Below are 17,511 nucleotides of genomic sequence, written 5' to 3'. Positions count from 1 at the left end.
AATATATGTCTGTCTACTCTAAAGAACCATACTGCAAAGATCTACTACTTATAAAATGTCTGCAAATAGATTCAAATCTTTAAGCATTCTATTTCAACATATAATACAATTTTAATAGAAATATAAAACATCTTAAATGTGAATGGGTTTCCCCTACAATGTAGTGTTTTGTGTACCCGTTCTGTGAACTGTAAGCCTAAAAAAGCTACCTTTATTTTTGAAAAATTAGATCTCAATAAGAAATTCATCTAATTTTTTTCACTATTGCTTTTTTTATCATAATATAAAGTAAAAATTTCAAATTAGAAAAAAATAATGTTTATTCACAGTAAAAAATACTGAATATATACTATCCAGTGGCTTATATGTACATTAGCCAGAGCTTTAGATGTTGAATTTTTTCAAGTGAATTTTTGAGATTTTATGTTTTATGCATTTTTTAAAAAAAATTAGTATATAGAACTTGAATTTAAACAAATTTAGAAGATTAGACACAGATTTATCAAAATTAAAATTTGTCTCTCCTTTGAAGACAGTCATTTTTTGCCTAAAAAAAAAGCATACCCACACCAACATCTGGTTGATGATACAAACAGCTGTTAATGTACAGCTGAAAATTTTGTGCAAAGAAATTTTCCAGTTTCTTTAAGAAATGAGCCTGAGATCAAGCTTTTAAATTCAAGTATTTCTCCCATATGGAATTATCAAAGACTGTTACAGTTTTAAGGGAGGCCTGACATTATTTGACTTTCTGAAGGGAATCTTTTGAAGCTGCTGCCGTAACTTTTAAAACTATTACAGAAGTACAATATAAATTAATGACATCCATAAAATATGTATTTACTCTTGTAATGGCTTTGTAAAATTGTTTATTGTTTCCAATGTATCTGATTTCCCTACAACAACAAGAAAGGTATTGCAAATCCCATTTTTTTACATCTCTTTTCCCTAACTTGTGTGTATTTATAAAAATTCGAACTAGCTGAACCTCAAGAACAAATAAAATTGTTTATGAAATATTATGCCACTTAATGATAAAGACATAACTAGAAAATCAACTATGAAATAACTTTAACAATTTTTTAACTATATATAATTTCCACTAATTCAGACTTTTACCAAAAAAGAAGAGATCATCTAAGTAATGAAGCCAAAGCAAAATATGAGCCCAAAACATATTTAACACTACACCTCCTCAAACCATGCCATGTATAGGTTGGCATACACCATGACTACAGTATATTAGAACCCATCAATGTACCTTGGAAAATAGCTCCATTCAAAAAAGTGTTCCACTGGTCTTTTTTCAAAAAATGGTCATCTCAAGTGTATTATTTATGGCCATAACTTTTACATCCAAAAATAAATATGAGATTTGTGATATTCTATAATAAATACTTACATAGGGGCAAAAGTGTTTAAAAAAAAAAAAAAACAAAAACAGTGAAATATTCAAGTTCCTCTTGAGTGGCATGCCTCTTCTGTGAAGACATAGAAACATCTTGGAGGTATAAATGACTTGTTCTTCTAAACAAATCAACATCTGATGGTGTAACAGGGCTACCATGGAGGTTCGGTATATATCTCTAGGTAGAAAGTATATTCAAAATATTGCCTTGTAAAACAAAATTAAATAAATCAAACAAATATTCAAAAGGAGCATTTCGAAAGTGGGATTTAATTTAAAAAAATTTTTTAATAGCTGATACTCCCAATACAATAAAAATACATGTGTACAGGCTAGGTAACTAAATGAATTGGTAGGTCTAAACATGGATAATGTGGATTTACAACATTAAAATATTATTAGTATTATTAATAAGCCAGTGGACAAAGACGGTGGTATTGTCAAATTACAGTAATGCATGTTGCAATCTGATCAATTTATGGGTGTTGTGTTTTCCCACCGGTGGGTTCATACATTGGCACAAGCTTTACATTAGCTGGATTTAGATAGAGCACTATTTTATAATGGATCTAAAGATGTAACAGTGGAATCAAAATACAAGATGAATTGTTTCAGTGTAAGATCAATAACGTTCTCCATTTGGTAGACACTTTTGCAATGTGATAAAGGTTAAAAAATACAAGCACTATTTTCACTAAATGCATACTTAGGGGCATATTTATAGAAAAAAAAAACTTGACTATCTGTCAGTAATTGCAACAGCAACTTTTTTACTTTCATTTTGAGCATTTGTATGAAAAATGTTGCATAGGGATCAAGTTCAGCCATGGATATAAATCTTGGGAAATATTGGGAAGTGCATAAAACAGATAATCGTGATTAAACTTAATATCTTTGGATATTACTTGGCAGCTAGACTGATGGATCTGAGCCATCCATAGAACCCTGCACATGCCTTGGCAAGGCACTGAGAATTTCGATATGTGACTCCATGTGACTGCTGATATTCATCCTCCCAGGGCTAAGATTACGGTTGCCACCTTTTCTGGAAATTAATACCGGCCTTCCTATATATTTAGCTTTTTTCCCTATTAATAACATTGGGATGAACCATAATTTTTACCGACCAGGCCGGTAAAATACTGGCCAGGTGGCAACCCTAGCTAAGATTGATATGGGGGCAATAATCCTAACCACCACCCAGAGTATTAAATTATGGGACAAAAAACTCCAAATATGCACCTTTGTATGTAATGCACGCTTCTTCCCTAGGGCCAACCCAACAGCATTTGTACTCTGGAATGCCTATTATGAAAGATTCTAGCCCCTGACTGGGAGTTTATGCTCTTTTGGGAAATTAAAGAAACCTTCCAGATTCCCAACCAACAATTTTTCAGATACATCCATATCTGCCACTTCATCACTCTGATCCAAGCTGAAAAAAATATTTTATTTTATTATTTAATTTTAATTTATTTATTTTTTCACAACAGATAATATTATTCTGGTCCATATATACCATACCTCCCAACATTTTGGAAGTAAAAAGAGGAACAAAAAAATTTTTCCCGCATGTAGCGCGGCAATTTTTTGACCACACCCCTTTCTGTGGTCACACCCCCTAATTACCATGTTTCTTTCACAAAATTTGGCAGGTTATGAAAGTTTGAAAATATTTCTCCTTATCTAAACTGTGTTTTTGTGTCTCAAAATTGTTACAAAGTATCTTATTTGCACCTGTTAGCTGTTCTGGGCTCTCTGCTAAAAGCCAATTAAGTGAGAAACTTTGTTTCTTTTTCTGGCTGTTCAGTGCAGAGAAAAGAGGGACTTTCCAGTACAAATGAGGGACTGCGGGTTGAGCTGTCAAAAGAGGGACTGTCCCTCCGAAAAAGGGACAGTTGGGAGGTATGATATACTTGTACAAATGGCCCCATATTTGGGGGCACTTGTTTGTGCCTTTGCTCCTCTGTGAGGAGAGGGGTACTTTATTCCACATGTGGTGGGCGTGTAAGGTGGTCAGAGAGTTCTGGAAAATGATGGTGGCCACCCTGTCAGTTGTCCAACACATTTTATGCTTACCCGGCACTTAAACATAGGCCTATGATAAAATGCTGAGTAAGCATAGGGGCCTATGAGTAAATGCTGGGTAAGCATGAAATGTGTTAGGTTATCCATAGGGGGACTAAATTACTTTTAATGTATTGAAATAATTTTTTGATTTTAACTCTGCATGAGTTCATGCATATTTTAGAATAATCTGACCAGTTATCAAGTAACAGCCATCAGTTGCTAATTTAGTTTTTAGATGGAAGCCTTGACAGGTTATCTAGGGAGATCGAGTGGGAAAGTGAGCTAGAAGCAAGGGGGGGGGGGAGAAGAAACACAGAGGGCTCTTAGTGTCACAATAAGGCAACGCTCAGTATCTCTAGTGTTTGTATCTTCAACCCTACCCAGCTCATACATATTTTGGTAATTCCCTCTTTTGGTCACTAGAGGTCTATGCACTATATTCAAATTCAATTATATTCATTAAGTGATACTCTGCTACCAAGATTTTTTTTCTTTTCTGTGGACATACTCCACTTCAGCATGCCCCATCAGAAGGACCCTCCACAAAGCTTTAAAATCCACCCCAAAGGGTATGGCACCTGTGTTATGGTTACTTGCAGACACACTGAGTATTGCATTGAACGTTTCAGTTTTGTAACAAGCTCTGAGAACTAACTAATTCGATGCATACCTGAGTAGCCTCACCTGAATGTAATCATGTGATCAGCTACACTCCCTGAGCTTTCCAGAGAAATGCTCCTGTACTGTATTATGGCTACTTGAGTAATGCCTTGCACCTCTCAATTGTTCTGCATTGGGTTAAAGCAGCTCATGCAGAGCCACATAGTAACCTCTGAGACCTGCCTAATAGAATGCATACCTGAGTGTAAAATCATATATGCATCATTACATATGCATATACATTCTACCTGGATTTTCCAAAGCATGGCACCAGTATTGGGTCATGGCTGTTGGATTCAAGATTGTAGTTGCTGCATTAGGGCTCTTACAGATAAGCGTTTGAAGCTGCGCTCCACTACATTTGGTTTTATGTATTCAGCCGCAGGGGAGTGCAAGTGTAGACACATTCAGTTTTTTTCAATAGGGCTGTATTCACACAGGCGCATGTAGGCGCTGAACGCAGGTTGAGACGCAACATCCTGCATTTTTCCTGTGTTCGGCACCTACATGCGCCTGTGCTATTACAGCCCCAATAAAAAAACTGAATGCGTCTACTCCTTCGCTCCCCTGTGGCTGAACGCATAAAACCGGAACGCAGGGGAGTGCAGCTTCAAACACTCGTCTGTAAGAGCCCTAAGGCTGGAAACTGTTTATGTTTCTGGTTAGTAGCAACTTGGCTGTATATATTTTATGCAACATAGAGTTGTAGTATTGAATGTTCTGGCTAATTGGGGCATACCTGAGCAGCCTCTGCTGAAAATAATCATGTGATCAGCTAGAGGAGTGATGAAACCTTAGCTTCCGGGGTATAGCACCAGGAGCTTGGAGGTATGCTCTGTTTCATTAGAGGTATGCTACTTGTTTCTTTAGAAGTAGTCCTCCTTCAGGGAACTTTCTCCAGTTTCTGGTGCCCAAGGTAGGTTATATGGCTTTTGGTTTTAAGAAGCCATCAGCATTATAGGTAATTCAGAGTCCTGTATTCTGATTATTGAAAAGGTAATGTACTGAACTTTGCACAATGCTGTTCTTATTCTGTGGCTATTTTCTGCAGCACAAAGACTGGTTCACTGTGTCCTGTTGTTTCTCTATAAACTGTTAGTTCATTTTTGTAGGCCCTTGTAGTATTCTAAGGCCAGGCAGTAGGGATGTGTTAAGCTGTAACCCAACTGCAGGTTTCAAGTGCCCTGTTATACAAGAAAGTATATTTCATGCTTTATAACTGCAGTTAAACCAAATGGGTTAGGGTTATATGCTGCAGTTGAACTGTAGTTTCAATGGGCCTGTAGTACTTATTTTGCCCTGGTATAACAGGTTTGTAAAAGGCTGTTAAACTATCATTCATCTGAGTTTTGCAGAGATTCTAGAATCTAGCAGCACAGGTATGGGACCTGTTCTCCAGAATTCTTGGGACCTAGGTTTTTTCGGGTAATGGATCTTTCTGTAATTTGGATCTTTATATCTTAGTCTACTAGAAAATCATGCAAACATTAAATAAAATCCAACAGATTCTGCTTCCAGTAGGAATTAATTATATCTTAGTTGGGATCCTGTTTTATTATTACAGAGAAAAAGGAAATTACTTTTAAAAATCTGGATTATTTGGATAAAATGGAGTCTATTGGAGACAGACATTCCTTACTTCAGAGTTTTATGGATAACAGGTTTCCGGATAATGGATCCCATACTAATCTCAATATGGTTTTCTCTGGGCTGCAGAGAGTCACTAATGTAGTGGAATTCATTCTTGGTAAACAGCATATGACTTGGGTGTCCTAGAGGGCTCTCTGAGTTTGATCTATGTGGTAGGTCAGTCAGAATGGAAGTTATTTTGAGATGGTTCAGCGGTTGGCTCTATTACAGGTTGAAGCAGGCCTTTCAGAGTGTTGCACTAATCTCTGCACGGCTAGAGTCTACCAAAGAACTTCGGTAAGGTGCTGTAATTCTTATTGGTATTGTCTATTGACCTAAAGGCTGGCAGGTTGCAGCTGGTCTCATGGTATTTCCCGGTGTCCAGTCCGACCCTACCAGGAACCTATAAAAAGGCATCAAGTTTTCTTCCTACAACATTCTCTTCGTGAGGCTACCCACCTGATACGTTATCTGTTCTCAATAAACAGTTGCATATATGTGGTATTCCTAGTACAGAACTTCCAGTTCTCTGGGTTGAATATGTGTAGAGACTAGTGATGGTCGAATTTGCGCCCGTTTCGCGAATGTATTCGCCAGCTGCGAATCGCGCAAATTCGCACCTGGCGAATAAATTCGCCCATCACTAATAGAGACATAGATCTTTGCTATGGCCTAACAGTTATCTTCAAGTTGTTATGCATTTCACTCTTAGGAGGTGTTCACTTCATAGTTAAATTCTGAAAGTGGGTCCTATGATTGGTCAGGCACTGTCCACCTCTCACTATAGGGATGTGAAATGGTCAGGTTGGGGTTACTCTGTGTGAGTTTCTAGTGCAGGACTGGGTCCCAGCAGGATTTCTTCACCTTAGTTTTATTGTTCATTGCTCTCTTCCTCTAAGTCGTATTTTAGATTGGATAATCCTATAAAACGCAGGGGTGTATTAATATTAAGGCACGGTTTTGAGGGCGCCCTTGGGTGCCCATTTTTTTCAGTTTTTTTTTCTTTTAGATTTTTTTTAAAATCCCCCCCCCCCACTCTCCGCCACGGATTTCCATAGGTACGGATCTGGGGGGTGAGGGTACGGGGCCCAAAGAGTCACGATCACGCCTGAAGTCACTTCCGTGGCTACGGCATGTGATATCATTTTGATGAAAATTTTTTTCATACTTAACGTGATTTTCCTTTCCTGGGCGTACTCCATATCAGTCCTTCCCCACCCCTTCTACAATGGTTGTCTTAAAGGGGTGGTTCACCTTTAAGTTAACTTTGAGTATGTCATAGAATGGTTCATTCTAATCAACTTTTCAACTGGCTTTCACTTTTTCTCTCTCTTATAGTTTTTGAATTATTTGCCTTGTTCTTTTAACTGTTTCCAGCTTCAAAATGGGGGTCACTGACCCCACCTAAAAACAAATGCTACACATCTATTGTTATTGCTTCTTTTTATTACTCATGTTTCTCATCAGGAAAAACAAGTTAGATGCACATACCGGATATGGATCTATTTTATGATATAATTGCAATTGGCTGTGTTAATTTGCCAAATGTGCTTTCTTATTTTCTGTATACCACAAAAAAAAATACACTTCAAATAATAATAAAAAAAAATAACCAAGAAATCTAATTGGGTGTTTTCACCTGACTGTCTAAAATCTTATGGAAATATCTCTCCTGATTCTGTGTAATTAACATGGCAGTAGAAATCATTTACAAGCCACAGGGATGATGATTAAAATGTTTTCTATCATTGAGTTTAAATGACTGATAGGACAATGATAGTGTTTGTATTCTGAGCAAAGACACAACTGAACATTTTGTCGATGAAGACTAATATACTGGATTCACCAGTGCTGAGGAAGACTTTAGGAAGACTAGAAGTGACCACCTGCCACTGTGCATCGACTGCTCTAATATGGAGATCGTCAAAAGCACCAAATTCCTTGGTGCCCACCTGGCGGAGACCCTCACCTGGTCCCACAACACAAGCTACTTAGCCAAGAAATCCCAACAGCACCTCTACTTCCTGCGCAAGCTGAGGAAATCCCATCTCCCACCATCCATACTCAAAACCTTCTACAGAGGGACTATTGAGAGCATCCTGAGCAGCTGTATCACTGTCTGGGCTGGGAACTACAGAGGATAGTGAAGACAGCAGAGAAGATCATAGGTGTCTCTCTTCCTTCCATCATGGACATTTACACCACTCGCTGCATCCATAAAGCCACCAGCATTGTGGCTGATCCAACACACCCCTCACACTCACTGTTCACACTCCTGCCATCTGGAAACAGGTACGGAAGCATTAGGGCCCTCACTACCAGACTGTGTAACAGTTTCTTCCCCCAAGCCATAAGGCACCTGAATACTCAGGGACCGGACAGATCTCTCTCACACACACACTCCATCTGACCTTACTATATACCACAACGTTACACAGCCACTGTACGCCATTGTATAAATAAATAGCCATTGGATACAATTGTTCTCCATGAGCAGATCTGCACTTTATCATGTTCTTTATCATGTTCTTACTGCTATTATTTCACAATGATACCCCCATCATGTCTGAGGTTTACCATTATTTACTTAACATATTACATCTGCTGAGTGTGCACTGTATTGTCCTGTCCCTGCACTGTGCTGTCTTGTCTTGCAGGAGTTGAATATTTTTGCACTTGCCCTTTTTGTCTGTTGTCGGGTACATCTATGCTGTGTGTAGCACCATGGTCCTAGAGGAACGTTGTTTCGTTTCACTGTGTACTGTATATGGATGAAATGAATCTAAACTCACTCTTGACTTGACATATCTTTTTCATATCCTGTAGTAAAAACACTCCCTAAATCTGTCCAATGAAGAGACTGTTTCTGGATGAATCTGCACCCCTCCTTAGGGTTAGGCCAGATGAGGAGATTCGGGGAGGTTTTGTTGCCTGCGCTAATGCACAGGCGGCGATGCGTTTTCAATAGTCGCCAGCGATTTTGGGCTGTAGCCTATGCGGAAAAACACTGAGGCAGTTCGGGGAGATAGTCGCGCAAAAGACGTGACGATTAGTCGCCAGGCGACAAAACATCCCGAATCTCCTCGTCTGACCTTACTCTTAAAGGAGAAGAAAAAGGCTCTATTTACAAAAGTTAGACACCCCAAGTGATTGTATTTACTTACCTCACATTAGGGGCCGGTGCTCCTATCAGGAGAAAACTGCACCAATCCGGGGGTTCTTCCAGCGAGCACCGCAGAGCAATCCTCTTCCTTCTTTTTTTCAAATTTGTCGGGCGTAGACCACTTCTTCGTTAAACTTTAGCTTTTCGAGCTACTGCGCATTAGCGCCCGTTGAAGAAAGAAGAAGCCGAATAAGGATTGCTCTGTAGTGCTCGCTGGAAGAACCCCTGGACCGGTGCAGTTTTCTCCTAATAGGAGCTCCGGCCCCTGGTGTCAGGTAAGTTTGAACACATTTCTATGGTTTTTTTTTTTTCAGTTATTACAGTTTTGCTAATGAAGGTGAATTGCAAGTCCCAGTTTCCGCAAAATACCTGATTATCTTAAATTGTTACAATTGCTTCTTTGCTTATCTAAAAATTGTTACAAAAGTATCTTAGTGCACCTTGTGGCTGTTCTGGGCTCTCTGCCAAATGCCAATTAAGTCAGAAACTTTTTATCTTTTTCTGACTGTTCAGTACAGAAGAGAAAAGAGAACGTCTGGACATTTTCAATAACAATCCGGGACTGCAGGCTGAGCTTTAAAAAGCAGGACTGTCCTACTCAAAACGGGACAGTTGGGAGGTATGTGTCCCGCTGGCCCAGTCCGACCCTGTGAGGGAGCACTGGCCCAGGGTTTCGGGTAAGTAAATATAATCCTAACTTTTGGCAAGCCCAAAGTAAAAACACCTTTACGTTCTCCTTTAAAAGATATCTATTTAGCACTAGACTAGCAGGAAAGTTCTTCTTTCCATGGGGAAAGTATTCAGTTTCATATTAAATGGCAGGCTCTGGGTTTTGTTTCTCATTTCCTTGTCTGTGTGCTGGGTGCATGCCATACAGAAAAGCTCCGCCCCAATCAGGAAATTCCCACATTACTGACGGCTGTAAAACGACAAAGTGAAAGTAAGATCAGTCATTGCAGGGAGCAAAGCAGATCTGTCTCTTTTCTACAGGTTTAGTGGCAGCTTTTTCTAGTTCATTGGCAACTACTGAATGACTTTAAGTCTGGGCCTGTCAGGAGGAACGTTACGTGGGGAGTGCAGGTAAGTAGCCATTGCCTTAAAACAAAGTTTTTCCAAATAGAATAATTTGCCCTTGAGGGTGTGAATTTAATGTGTATACAGTTTAAAAGAGATGAGGTGTCAACCGCATAAAAGATCTCTCTGTAGCATAATAATTATCAGTCATTTCCAGCCAGCAGCAATAAAGATGCTGTTGGACTACAACTCCCAGCAAACCTCTTATAGGGGAAAGAGTGTTCGATTCAGTTATATATGTGTCAAATAATCCACAATTTTGGGATTGGGAGCGGAATCTTAACTTGCGTTTGTAAATTAGTGACAGGAAGGGTTAAAGGGAACCATGTTTAAAAAAAATGTTCACTTCCTTGTTTGTATGATAAAAAGTTACATGATATTAAAGGAACAGTTCAGTGTGAAAATAAAAACTGGGTAAATAGGCTGTGCAAAATAAAAAAAATGTTTCTAATATAGTTAGTTATTCAAAAATGTAATGTATAAAGGCTGGAGTGACTGAATGTCTTAACATAACAGCCAGAACACTACTTCCTGCTTTTCAGCTCTCTAACTCTGAGTTAGTCAGCGACTTGAAGGCGGGCAACATGGTACATATCTGTTCAGTGAGTTTGTAATTGATCCTCAGCATGCAGCTCAGATTCAAAAGCAACAGATATGACCCATGTGCCCCCCCCTCAAGTCTCTGAGGGTAACCAGGGTAACCAGTCAGTGGAAACCAAGAGAGCTGAAAAGCAGGAAGTAGTGTTCTGGCTATTATGTTACACATCCAGTCACTCCAGCCTTTATACATTACATTTTTGAATAACTAACTATATTAGAATCATTTTTTATTTTGCACAGCCTATTTATTTACCCAGTTTCTATTTTTACAATTCCTTTAAGGATTCGGATTCAGTTCATCCAGGCACTTGGATTTGAACTGAATCTGAATCTGAACTGAATCTGACAGATAAAGGCCTAACCCTGGCTGAATCCCAAACAAAATGAGATGTGTGTTGCGAGGGTTACAATTCTAAGACCGTTATTTCATGTTATTTATGAGGTCACTGCATAGAAGTCACCATAGATGGAGAGTGATTCTTTGGTTTGGAGAGTCTAAAGATGGCCATATACCCAACCAGAGGTGAGGACTTATAGAACCTGCACTGCAGTTAAGTTAAACAGTAGGCTGTTTTTTTTTTTTTTTTCAAAGTAATAATGCCCCTGCCACAGCTACGCTGCCCGCACCAGGAGGGAGATAGGGGGCGGGTGGCCTGCACATAATACAACATGCTAGTGATGGGGGCTATTTAAAAACCAACAAACAAACAAAAAAAAAAAAACAATTGTATCTCCCAAACGGAGTGAGGCTCTATTAGCCTGTACTTCTGGTGGGGTAAAAAAATTTAGGGTGACTGGTGCCCTTTAAAGGTAATGTCAGCTTCACATTACATACAGTGTATAGCAGTAGGTACTGATACACCATGTGCATTATATGCAGTGGGAAACAGTGGGTCCTGGCACATTATACACAGTGGGAGACAGTGGGCAGTGGGAGACAGTGGGTATTGGTACATTATACACAGTGGGAGACAGAGAGTACTACCACATTAAACATAGTGGGAGATGGTGGGTACTGACACATAATACACAGTGGGAGACTGTGGGTACTGGCACATTATACACAGTGGGAGACAGAGAGTATAATTAGTGAGGACCCCTAAGCTTAGCTTCTTAACAGCTGCTCAGAGCCCACTGAGCATGTGAGTGTCACAGACACTTTCCAAGATGGTGACCCCCCTGTGACAAGTTTGAAGTCCTGGATCATTGCTGCTATTGACAAGCTGAAACTTTAGGCTGGTGCAATAAGTTCAGTATATAAAATATGGCATTTTTACCCATATTCATTGTATAGGATTTAATTATCCTTTAGATTCTAAGAGGGAAAATTAATTCATGACATTCCTGTTTTCATTTCTCAGGTGCATTATCTTGTGCAGAGTATTGAATGAGTATTACTTTTCCAACAGAGTGTGGGAAAAACACATTAGGAATATTTGACTGACAATTTGATTAAGTGCAAAACTGCACTGAAATACCATTGGGAAACAGAGGAAGAATACAGAAGAATATAATCATCACCAACCTGGGAATTCACAAGACCTGAGGCATGCCGGGCAGAGGCTCAAACAACAGGAAGCCTTTTAAAACATCATCAATGGGAGCAGCACCCAGTCAATATGCTGAAGAAGTAGATGGTAACCAAGAAGAGATGTGCCCCATTTGCCTAAGTAGGTTCAAGAAGAAGAAAACGCTGGACAAGTGCAAGCATTCATTCTGTGAGGACTGTATAAGCAGGGCTCTACAGGTGAAGAAAGCCTGTCCGATGTGTGGCTGTTTGTATGGGCAGCTGACGGGGAACCAGCCGGATGGCAAAATGGAGATTTTCAGGGACCCCTCTTTGCACCTACCTGGCTATGAGAAATACGGGACCATTGTTATCCGTTATACATTCCCAGCAGGCATTCAAGGGGTAAGATAAATCATTTACAGTAGTTCCATAATGGGACAATGTTTATTTTTATGTAATATTCTCAGATCTATTTCTCTTCTCCAGATCTCAATTCAGAGCTCTTAACTCGGGTCTCCTCCTGCCTGTCAGATATCTCTACTTGGATGTCACAACGCTACCTTAAATGAAACCTCTCTTAAAAGGAAATGGTTCTCTTTCCCCAAACTAACACCATTAACATCCCGGAAGTATCGATCGTAGTTAACAATTCCACTATCACCTGCTCTCCCCAGGCCCGGTGTTTTGGAATTATCCTACATTCTGGCCTGTCCTTCACTCTTCATATCACTTATTAAATCATGTGACTTTCACCTAACAACATCAAAAATATGATAATTTATCACCCAAGATGCTGCCAAAATTCTTATTCACTCTCTCATCATATCACATCTAGACTACTGTAACTCTCTATTAATTGGCCTTCCCCTCCAGAGACTGTCACCTCTCCAGTCCATAATGAACACTGCTGCTAGGCTCATACACCTCAGCAACCGCTCCTCCTCTGCCATAACTATGTAACTATTTAACACTGCTGCTAGGCTCATACACCTCAGCAACCGCTCCTCCTCTGCCATACCACTCTGCCAATCCCCACACTGGTTTCCATTACCTTTCAGAATAATATTCAAACTAATGACCCAGACATTCAAAGCACTTCATAACTCTGCCCCACCCTACATCTCTGAACTAATCTCTATATACTCACCCAACTGCTTACTACACTCCTCTACTGCCTCTTCTCTCATTACCTCCTCATGTGCTTGCATTCAAAACTTTGCAAGGGCTGCACCCCTCCTCTGGAATTCTCTCCCACAGTCTGTCCGACTTTCTCCCAACCTTTCTGCTTTCAAAAGATCTCTTAAAACAAACTTTTTTTAGAGAAGCCTACCCTCACTCTGTTTAGCTACCAAATGCAATTCCATATGCTACATCTCTCACCCACTTAATTCTCCCTTCCCCTTTAGATTGTAAGCTCTTTTGCAAAGGGTCTTCCTCACCTTTTGTACTGGTCATTATGTATGTAATTCTGTATGTTCTATGTATGTAACACATGTGAATTCTCTGTATAAATAAATTTATTTTACAGCACTGCGCAATATGTTGACGCTCTAAAAATAATAATAATTTACGTTCCTCATTTAAATCATTGTTAGGGATGGGCGAATCTGAGCCGTTTCATTTCGCCAAAAATTCGCCGCCGGCGAATTGTCGCCGACGCCCATTAAAGTCTATGGGCGTCAAAAAAATTTTGTTGCGCGGCAAAAATTTTTTTGACGCGCATCTTTTTTTTTTTTTTTAAGCACACCGCCATACAAGTCTATGGGCGTCATTTCCGCGTCGAAACAAGGCGAAAAAATTCGCCCATCCCTAATCATAGTATTTGTTGCTTATACAGGTATGCAATCCGGAAACCCATTTTATCCAAATAATTCAAATTCGAAAAAAATATTTCCTTTTTCTCTGTAATAATAAAACAGTACCTTGTATATGATCCAAACTAGAATATAATTAATCCTTACTGGAAGCAAAACCAGCATTGTTGAGTGCATTTAATGTTTACATGGATTTCTAGTAGACTTACGGTATGAAGATCCAAATTACGGAAAGATCAATTATCCGGAAGGCCCCAGATCCCAAGCATTCTGGATAACAGGTCCCATACCTGTACTTCTACTCTGCAGTGGTATAGGCACATCATGCAAGCTATTGTTTGAAAGGTCTGTTTATGTAATGGATGTTAATTCTTTCACCAGGAATGTCTGTATGGCGGGGAGAAAGAAGCATTGGTTAAATATTTCCTTTTTCACATCAGCAAGTAACATATATATTTCTTTACTGTATATCTGAAGTTCTTAAATATTTGGTAGATTAATTCTTATTCTTTCTTTTGTTCAATTGACAAGTTGTATTGAACTAGTTTGCCCTTCTTCTTCTTTTTTTTTTTTTTTTTAGCCGAACCACCCAAACCCTGGAGTGAGATACCCAGGAACAACTCGCGAGGCTTTCCTGCCCGACAGCAACAAGGGAAACAAAGTTCTTAAATTATTCGACAAAGCCTTCGCTCAACGTTTAACCTTCACCATTGGGACATCAGTGACCACAGGGCGGTCCAACGTCATAACGTGGAATGATATTCATCATAGAACTAACATCACAGGAGGACCACAGATGTAATAACCTTGTATTCATATTGTGTAAATGTCGTATGTAAACAAACTAAAATCACAGCTGCCACACCCCCCCATTTCTTTCTTTTTTTTTTTTTTTACCAGTTACCAGATTTTGGATTCCGTCCCCACTCCTCCTGTCACTATTAAGCATTCCCCAATGTCAGACTATTCTCCATGATTTATTGATGATTTGTGGGCAAATATCTGATGTATGCATGTGCAGAACATTTTAGTGGCGTCAGTGGAGCGATGTGTATGAGGTCACTTCCGCTGATGTCACTTCCGCCGACATAACTTCCGGGCCGTAAACATTTTTGGTGGTGCACTTATTAGCATTGAAAGTCCCCTTATAACTTGTATTACTAGGTTGACGGCTCTGTAAAATGCATATATTACATTTTCCCAGTTAGGCTGCTTTATACATTTTTAAATACTTTACTTTTAAGAGCTTTTGACATAATTGGTTATTTTAAAAAAGAAAAAAATCATACCAATGCCAGGAAATGTGAGCAAGTTAAAAGACTCACTTGTGTTTTGTGACTTCTTTTACCTGAACCTAATGATCGAATGATCGTAAATCAGTCTAAAGTCCATTAAGGTTTAGTCCTTCCAAAAAACAAATGGATATAGTTAAAAGTCCATGTTGACTATTGATCTAAAAATACAGTAGTACGAGAGAAGATCATTCTCCAGCAGGCAGGGTCCACTGTTGTTCAACTACAAATCCATAAGTATCTATAGATATTGTAACTCCCACTAGGCCTCTGCATTTCTGTTTGAGATGCTTTTATACTTGTTAAACTTTGCATATATCACCTTCAAATTTGCATTTATATGTCATTATTTAATTATTTAAACTATCCAGAATGGGGCCATAGAAATAGTACTCCATCTAAATAATGAAATGTCGAGCCACTTGACTTGTACGGCCTGCCATTCACGACTGATATCTATTTTCAGGTATGGGATCCGTTATCCAGAAACTCGCTATCTAGAAAAATACGAATTACAGGAAGCCTGTCTCCCATAGACTCCATTTTATCCAAATAATGCAAATTTTTAAGAACTATCTCCATTTTATATGTAAATATAAATAAAAATAATAAAAAAAGTAGGATGTACTTGATCCAAACTAAAATATAATCAATCCTTATTGGAAGCAAAACCAGCCTATTTAATGTTTACATGATTTTCTAGTAGACTTAAAGGGGTTGTTCACCCTTGAGTTAACTTTTTGTATGATGTATAGAGTGATATTCTGAGACAATTTGTATTTGGTCTTCATTTTTTATTATTCGTAGTTTTTGAGTTATTTAGCTTTTTATTCAGCAGCTCTTCAGTTTGCAGTTTCAGCTATCTGGTTGCTAGGGTTCAAATCACCCTAACAACCATGTAGTGATTTGAATGAGAATATGGACTATTAATAGGGGAGGGTCAGAACAGAAAGATGAGTAATAAAAAGTAGCAATAACTATAAATTTGTAGCTTTACAGAGCATTTGTTTTTAGACAGGGTCAGTGACCCCCTTTTGAAAGCTAGAAAGAGTCAGGAGAAAGAAAGCAAATGATTCATAAATTCTGAAAAATAAATAATGAAGACCAATTGAAGCGTTGCTTACGGTATAATTGGCCATTCTATAACATACTTAAAGTTAACCTGTAGGTGAACCACCCCTATAAGGTAAGAATATTACAGAAAGACCCATTATCTGGAAAACCCCAGGTCCCAAGGATTCTGGATAACATGTCCCATACCTGTATTATAGGCTGGAAGAATAGGAAGGAGACCATACTGGGTGTGGCCCCTCATTTGCTCTCAGTCCTCCAGTCCATAGGCCAATAGGGTGAAAATTGTAACCAATCAACTCATGTATGGCTGCCTTAATTTTACAGGCCGAATGCTCTTTAACTGCTCGTTGAAGTTCTCTAATATTCTTATAATACATGCAAGTGTCACAACAAAATTGACATTACTAATATAGGAATCGATTTTACAGTTTATTTTATAGTACAAGTAGTTTTCCTTGAATATAATGTCATTTTTTTTCATTCTTCTACACAAATCTATATATATATATTATATTATTGTGTTTTAGGTTTGGATACCCAGACCCAACCTACCTGCAGAGAGTCGAGGAGGAGCTGGAAGCCAAAGGCCTCACAGCTGACTAATCGAAGAGTCTGCCTAAGAAGAGCAGAAACCGTTCGGAGAGAGGATGATTTATTTGTTTTCTAAGTGACTTTAGCAATTTTCTTTGTTTTACATTGGATTTGCTTTTTGTGATATGTTACGTAGAGATAGAAAGGACACTGAAACAGAATCCATTCAGAGAAAAACATTTCTTTGGTGTTCAAGTTGCCCAATGAGGTCTTTCTTTTTCAGTTATCTATTTAGAATTGACTCTGATTCACCTTTAAAACCCGAATATAATAAAACTAATATTTTGTCAAGTTAAACAGCCCTGCGGTTCTTCTGTTCCTGGTCCAGTATAACTGTAATGTATGTTTGAAGAACTGCATAATTATAGAATACTTCCTACTAGCTAAGTGTCAGCGGCAGGCTGGTCAGTAATGGCTAATTAATATGAAAATGCTGTTCACACACACATTGTTTCTATGGAAGCTGTGAACAGGCCCCATGAATGCTTTTTTTCTGGCTAAAGATGTGTTCCATGTCAAAAAGAAATAGAATAAGGTATATCTGGAAACCTGTTATCCTCCGAATTACAGAAAGATCATCTCCCATAGACTCCATTTTATCCAATTAATCCATATTTTTAAAAAGT

The 17,511-nt window shown here is 38.7% G+C and overlaps 1 protein-coding gene across 9 annotated transcripts; it reads left to right on the top strand.

Annotated features, from left to right (window-relative positions):
- Nucleotides 1-4,864: 4,864 nt before the first annotated feature.
- dtx3-like.L (deltex E3 ubiquitin ligase 3 like L homeolog) lies at nucleotides 4,865-17,182 on the top strand. Of its 9 annotated transcripts, XM_018228504.2 has the most exons (7): nucleotides 4,956-5,054; nucleotides 9,444-9,607; nucleotides 9,921-10,010; nucleotides 11,047-11,127; nucleotides 11,966-12,516; nucleotides 14,509-14,726; nucleotides 16,822-17,182. In XM_018228504.2, the coding sequence occupies exons 5-7, from the start codon at nucleotides 12,154-12,156 to the stop codon at nucleotides 16,895-16,897; spliced, it is 657 nt and encodes a 218-aa protein (XP_018083993.1). In that variant the 5' UTR covers nucleotides 4,956-5,054; nucleotides 9,444-9,607; nucleotides 9,921-10,010; nucleotides 11,047-11,127; nucleotides 11,966-12,153; the 3' UTR covers nucleotides 16,898-17,182.
- Nucleotides 17,183-17,511: the final 329 nt, after the last annotated feature.

This window comes from Xenopus laevis, chromosome 8L, assembly GCF_017654675.1.
Source record: "Xenopus laevis strain J_2021 chromosome 8L, Xenopus_laevis_v10.1, whole genome shotgun sequence".
In the NCBI taxonomy this organism is placed as follows: Eukaryota; Metazoa; Chordata; class Amphibia; order Anura; family Pipidae; genus Xenopus; species Xenopus laevis.
The sequence above is the reverse complement of the archived record's forward strand: the minus strand, read 5'-3'. Positions and strand labels throughout refer to the sequence as shown.

What these genes read in the sequence shown, in the direction of transcription:
- dtx3-like.L (XM_041571858.1), top strand. Translation starts at nt 12,154, where the DNA reads ATGCCGGGCAGAGGCTCAAACAACAGGAAGCCTTTTAAAACATCATCA. An exon ending in TCCCAGCAGGCATTCAAGGG is followed by an intron (nt 12,517 to 14,508) that starts GTAAGATAAATC and finishes TTTTTTTTTTAG; the next exon opens with CCGAACCACCCAAACCCTGG. An exon ending in ATCACAGGAGGACCACAGAT is followed by an intron (nt 14,727 to 16,821) that starts GTAATAACCTTG and finishes ATTGTGTTTTAG; the next exon opens with GTTTGGATACCCAGACCCAA.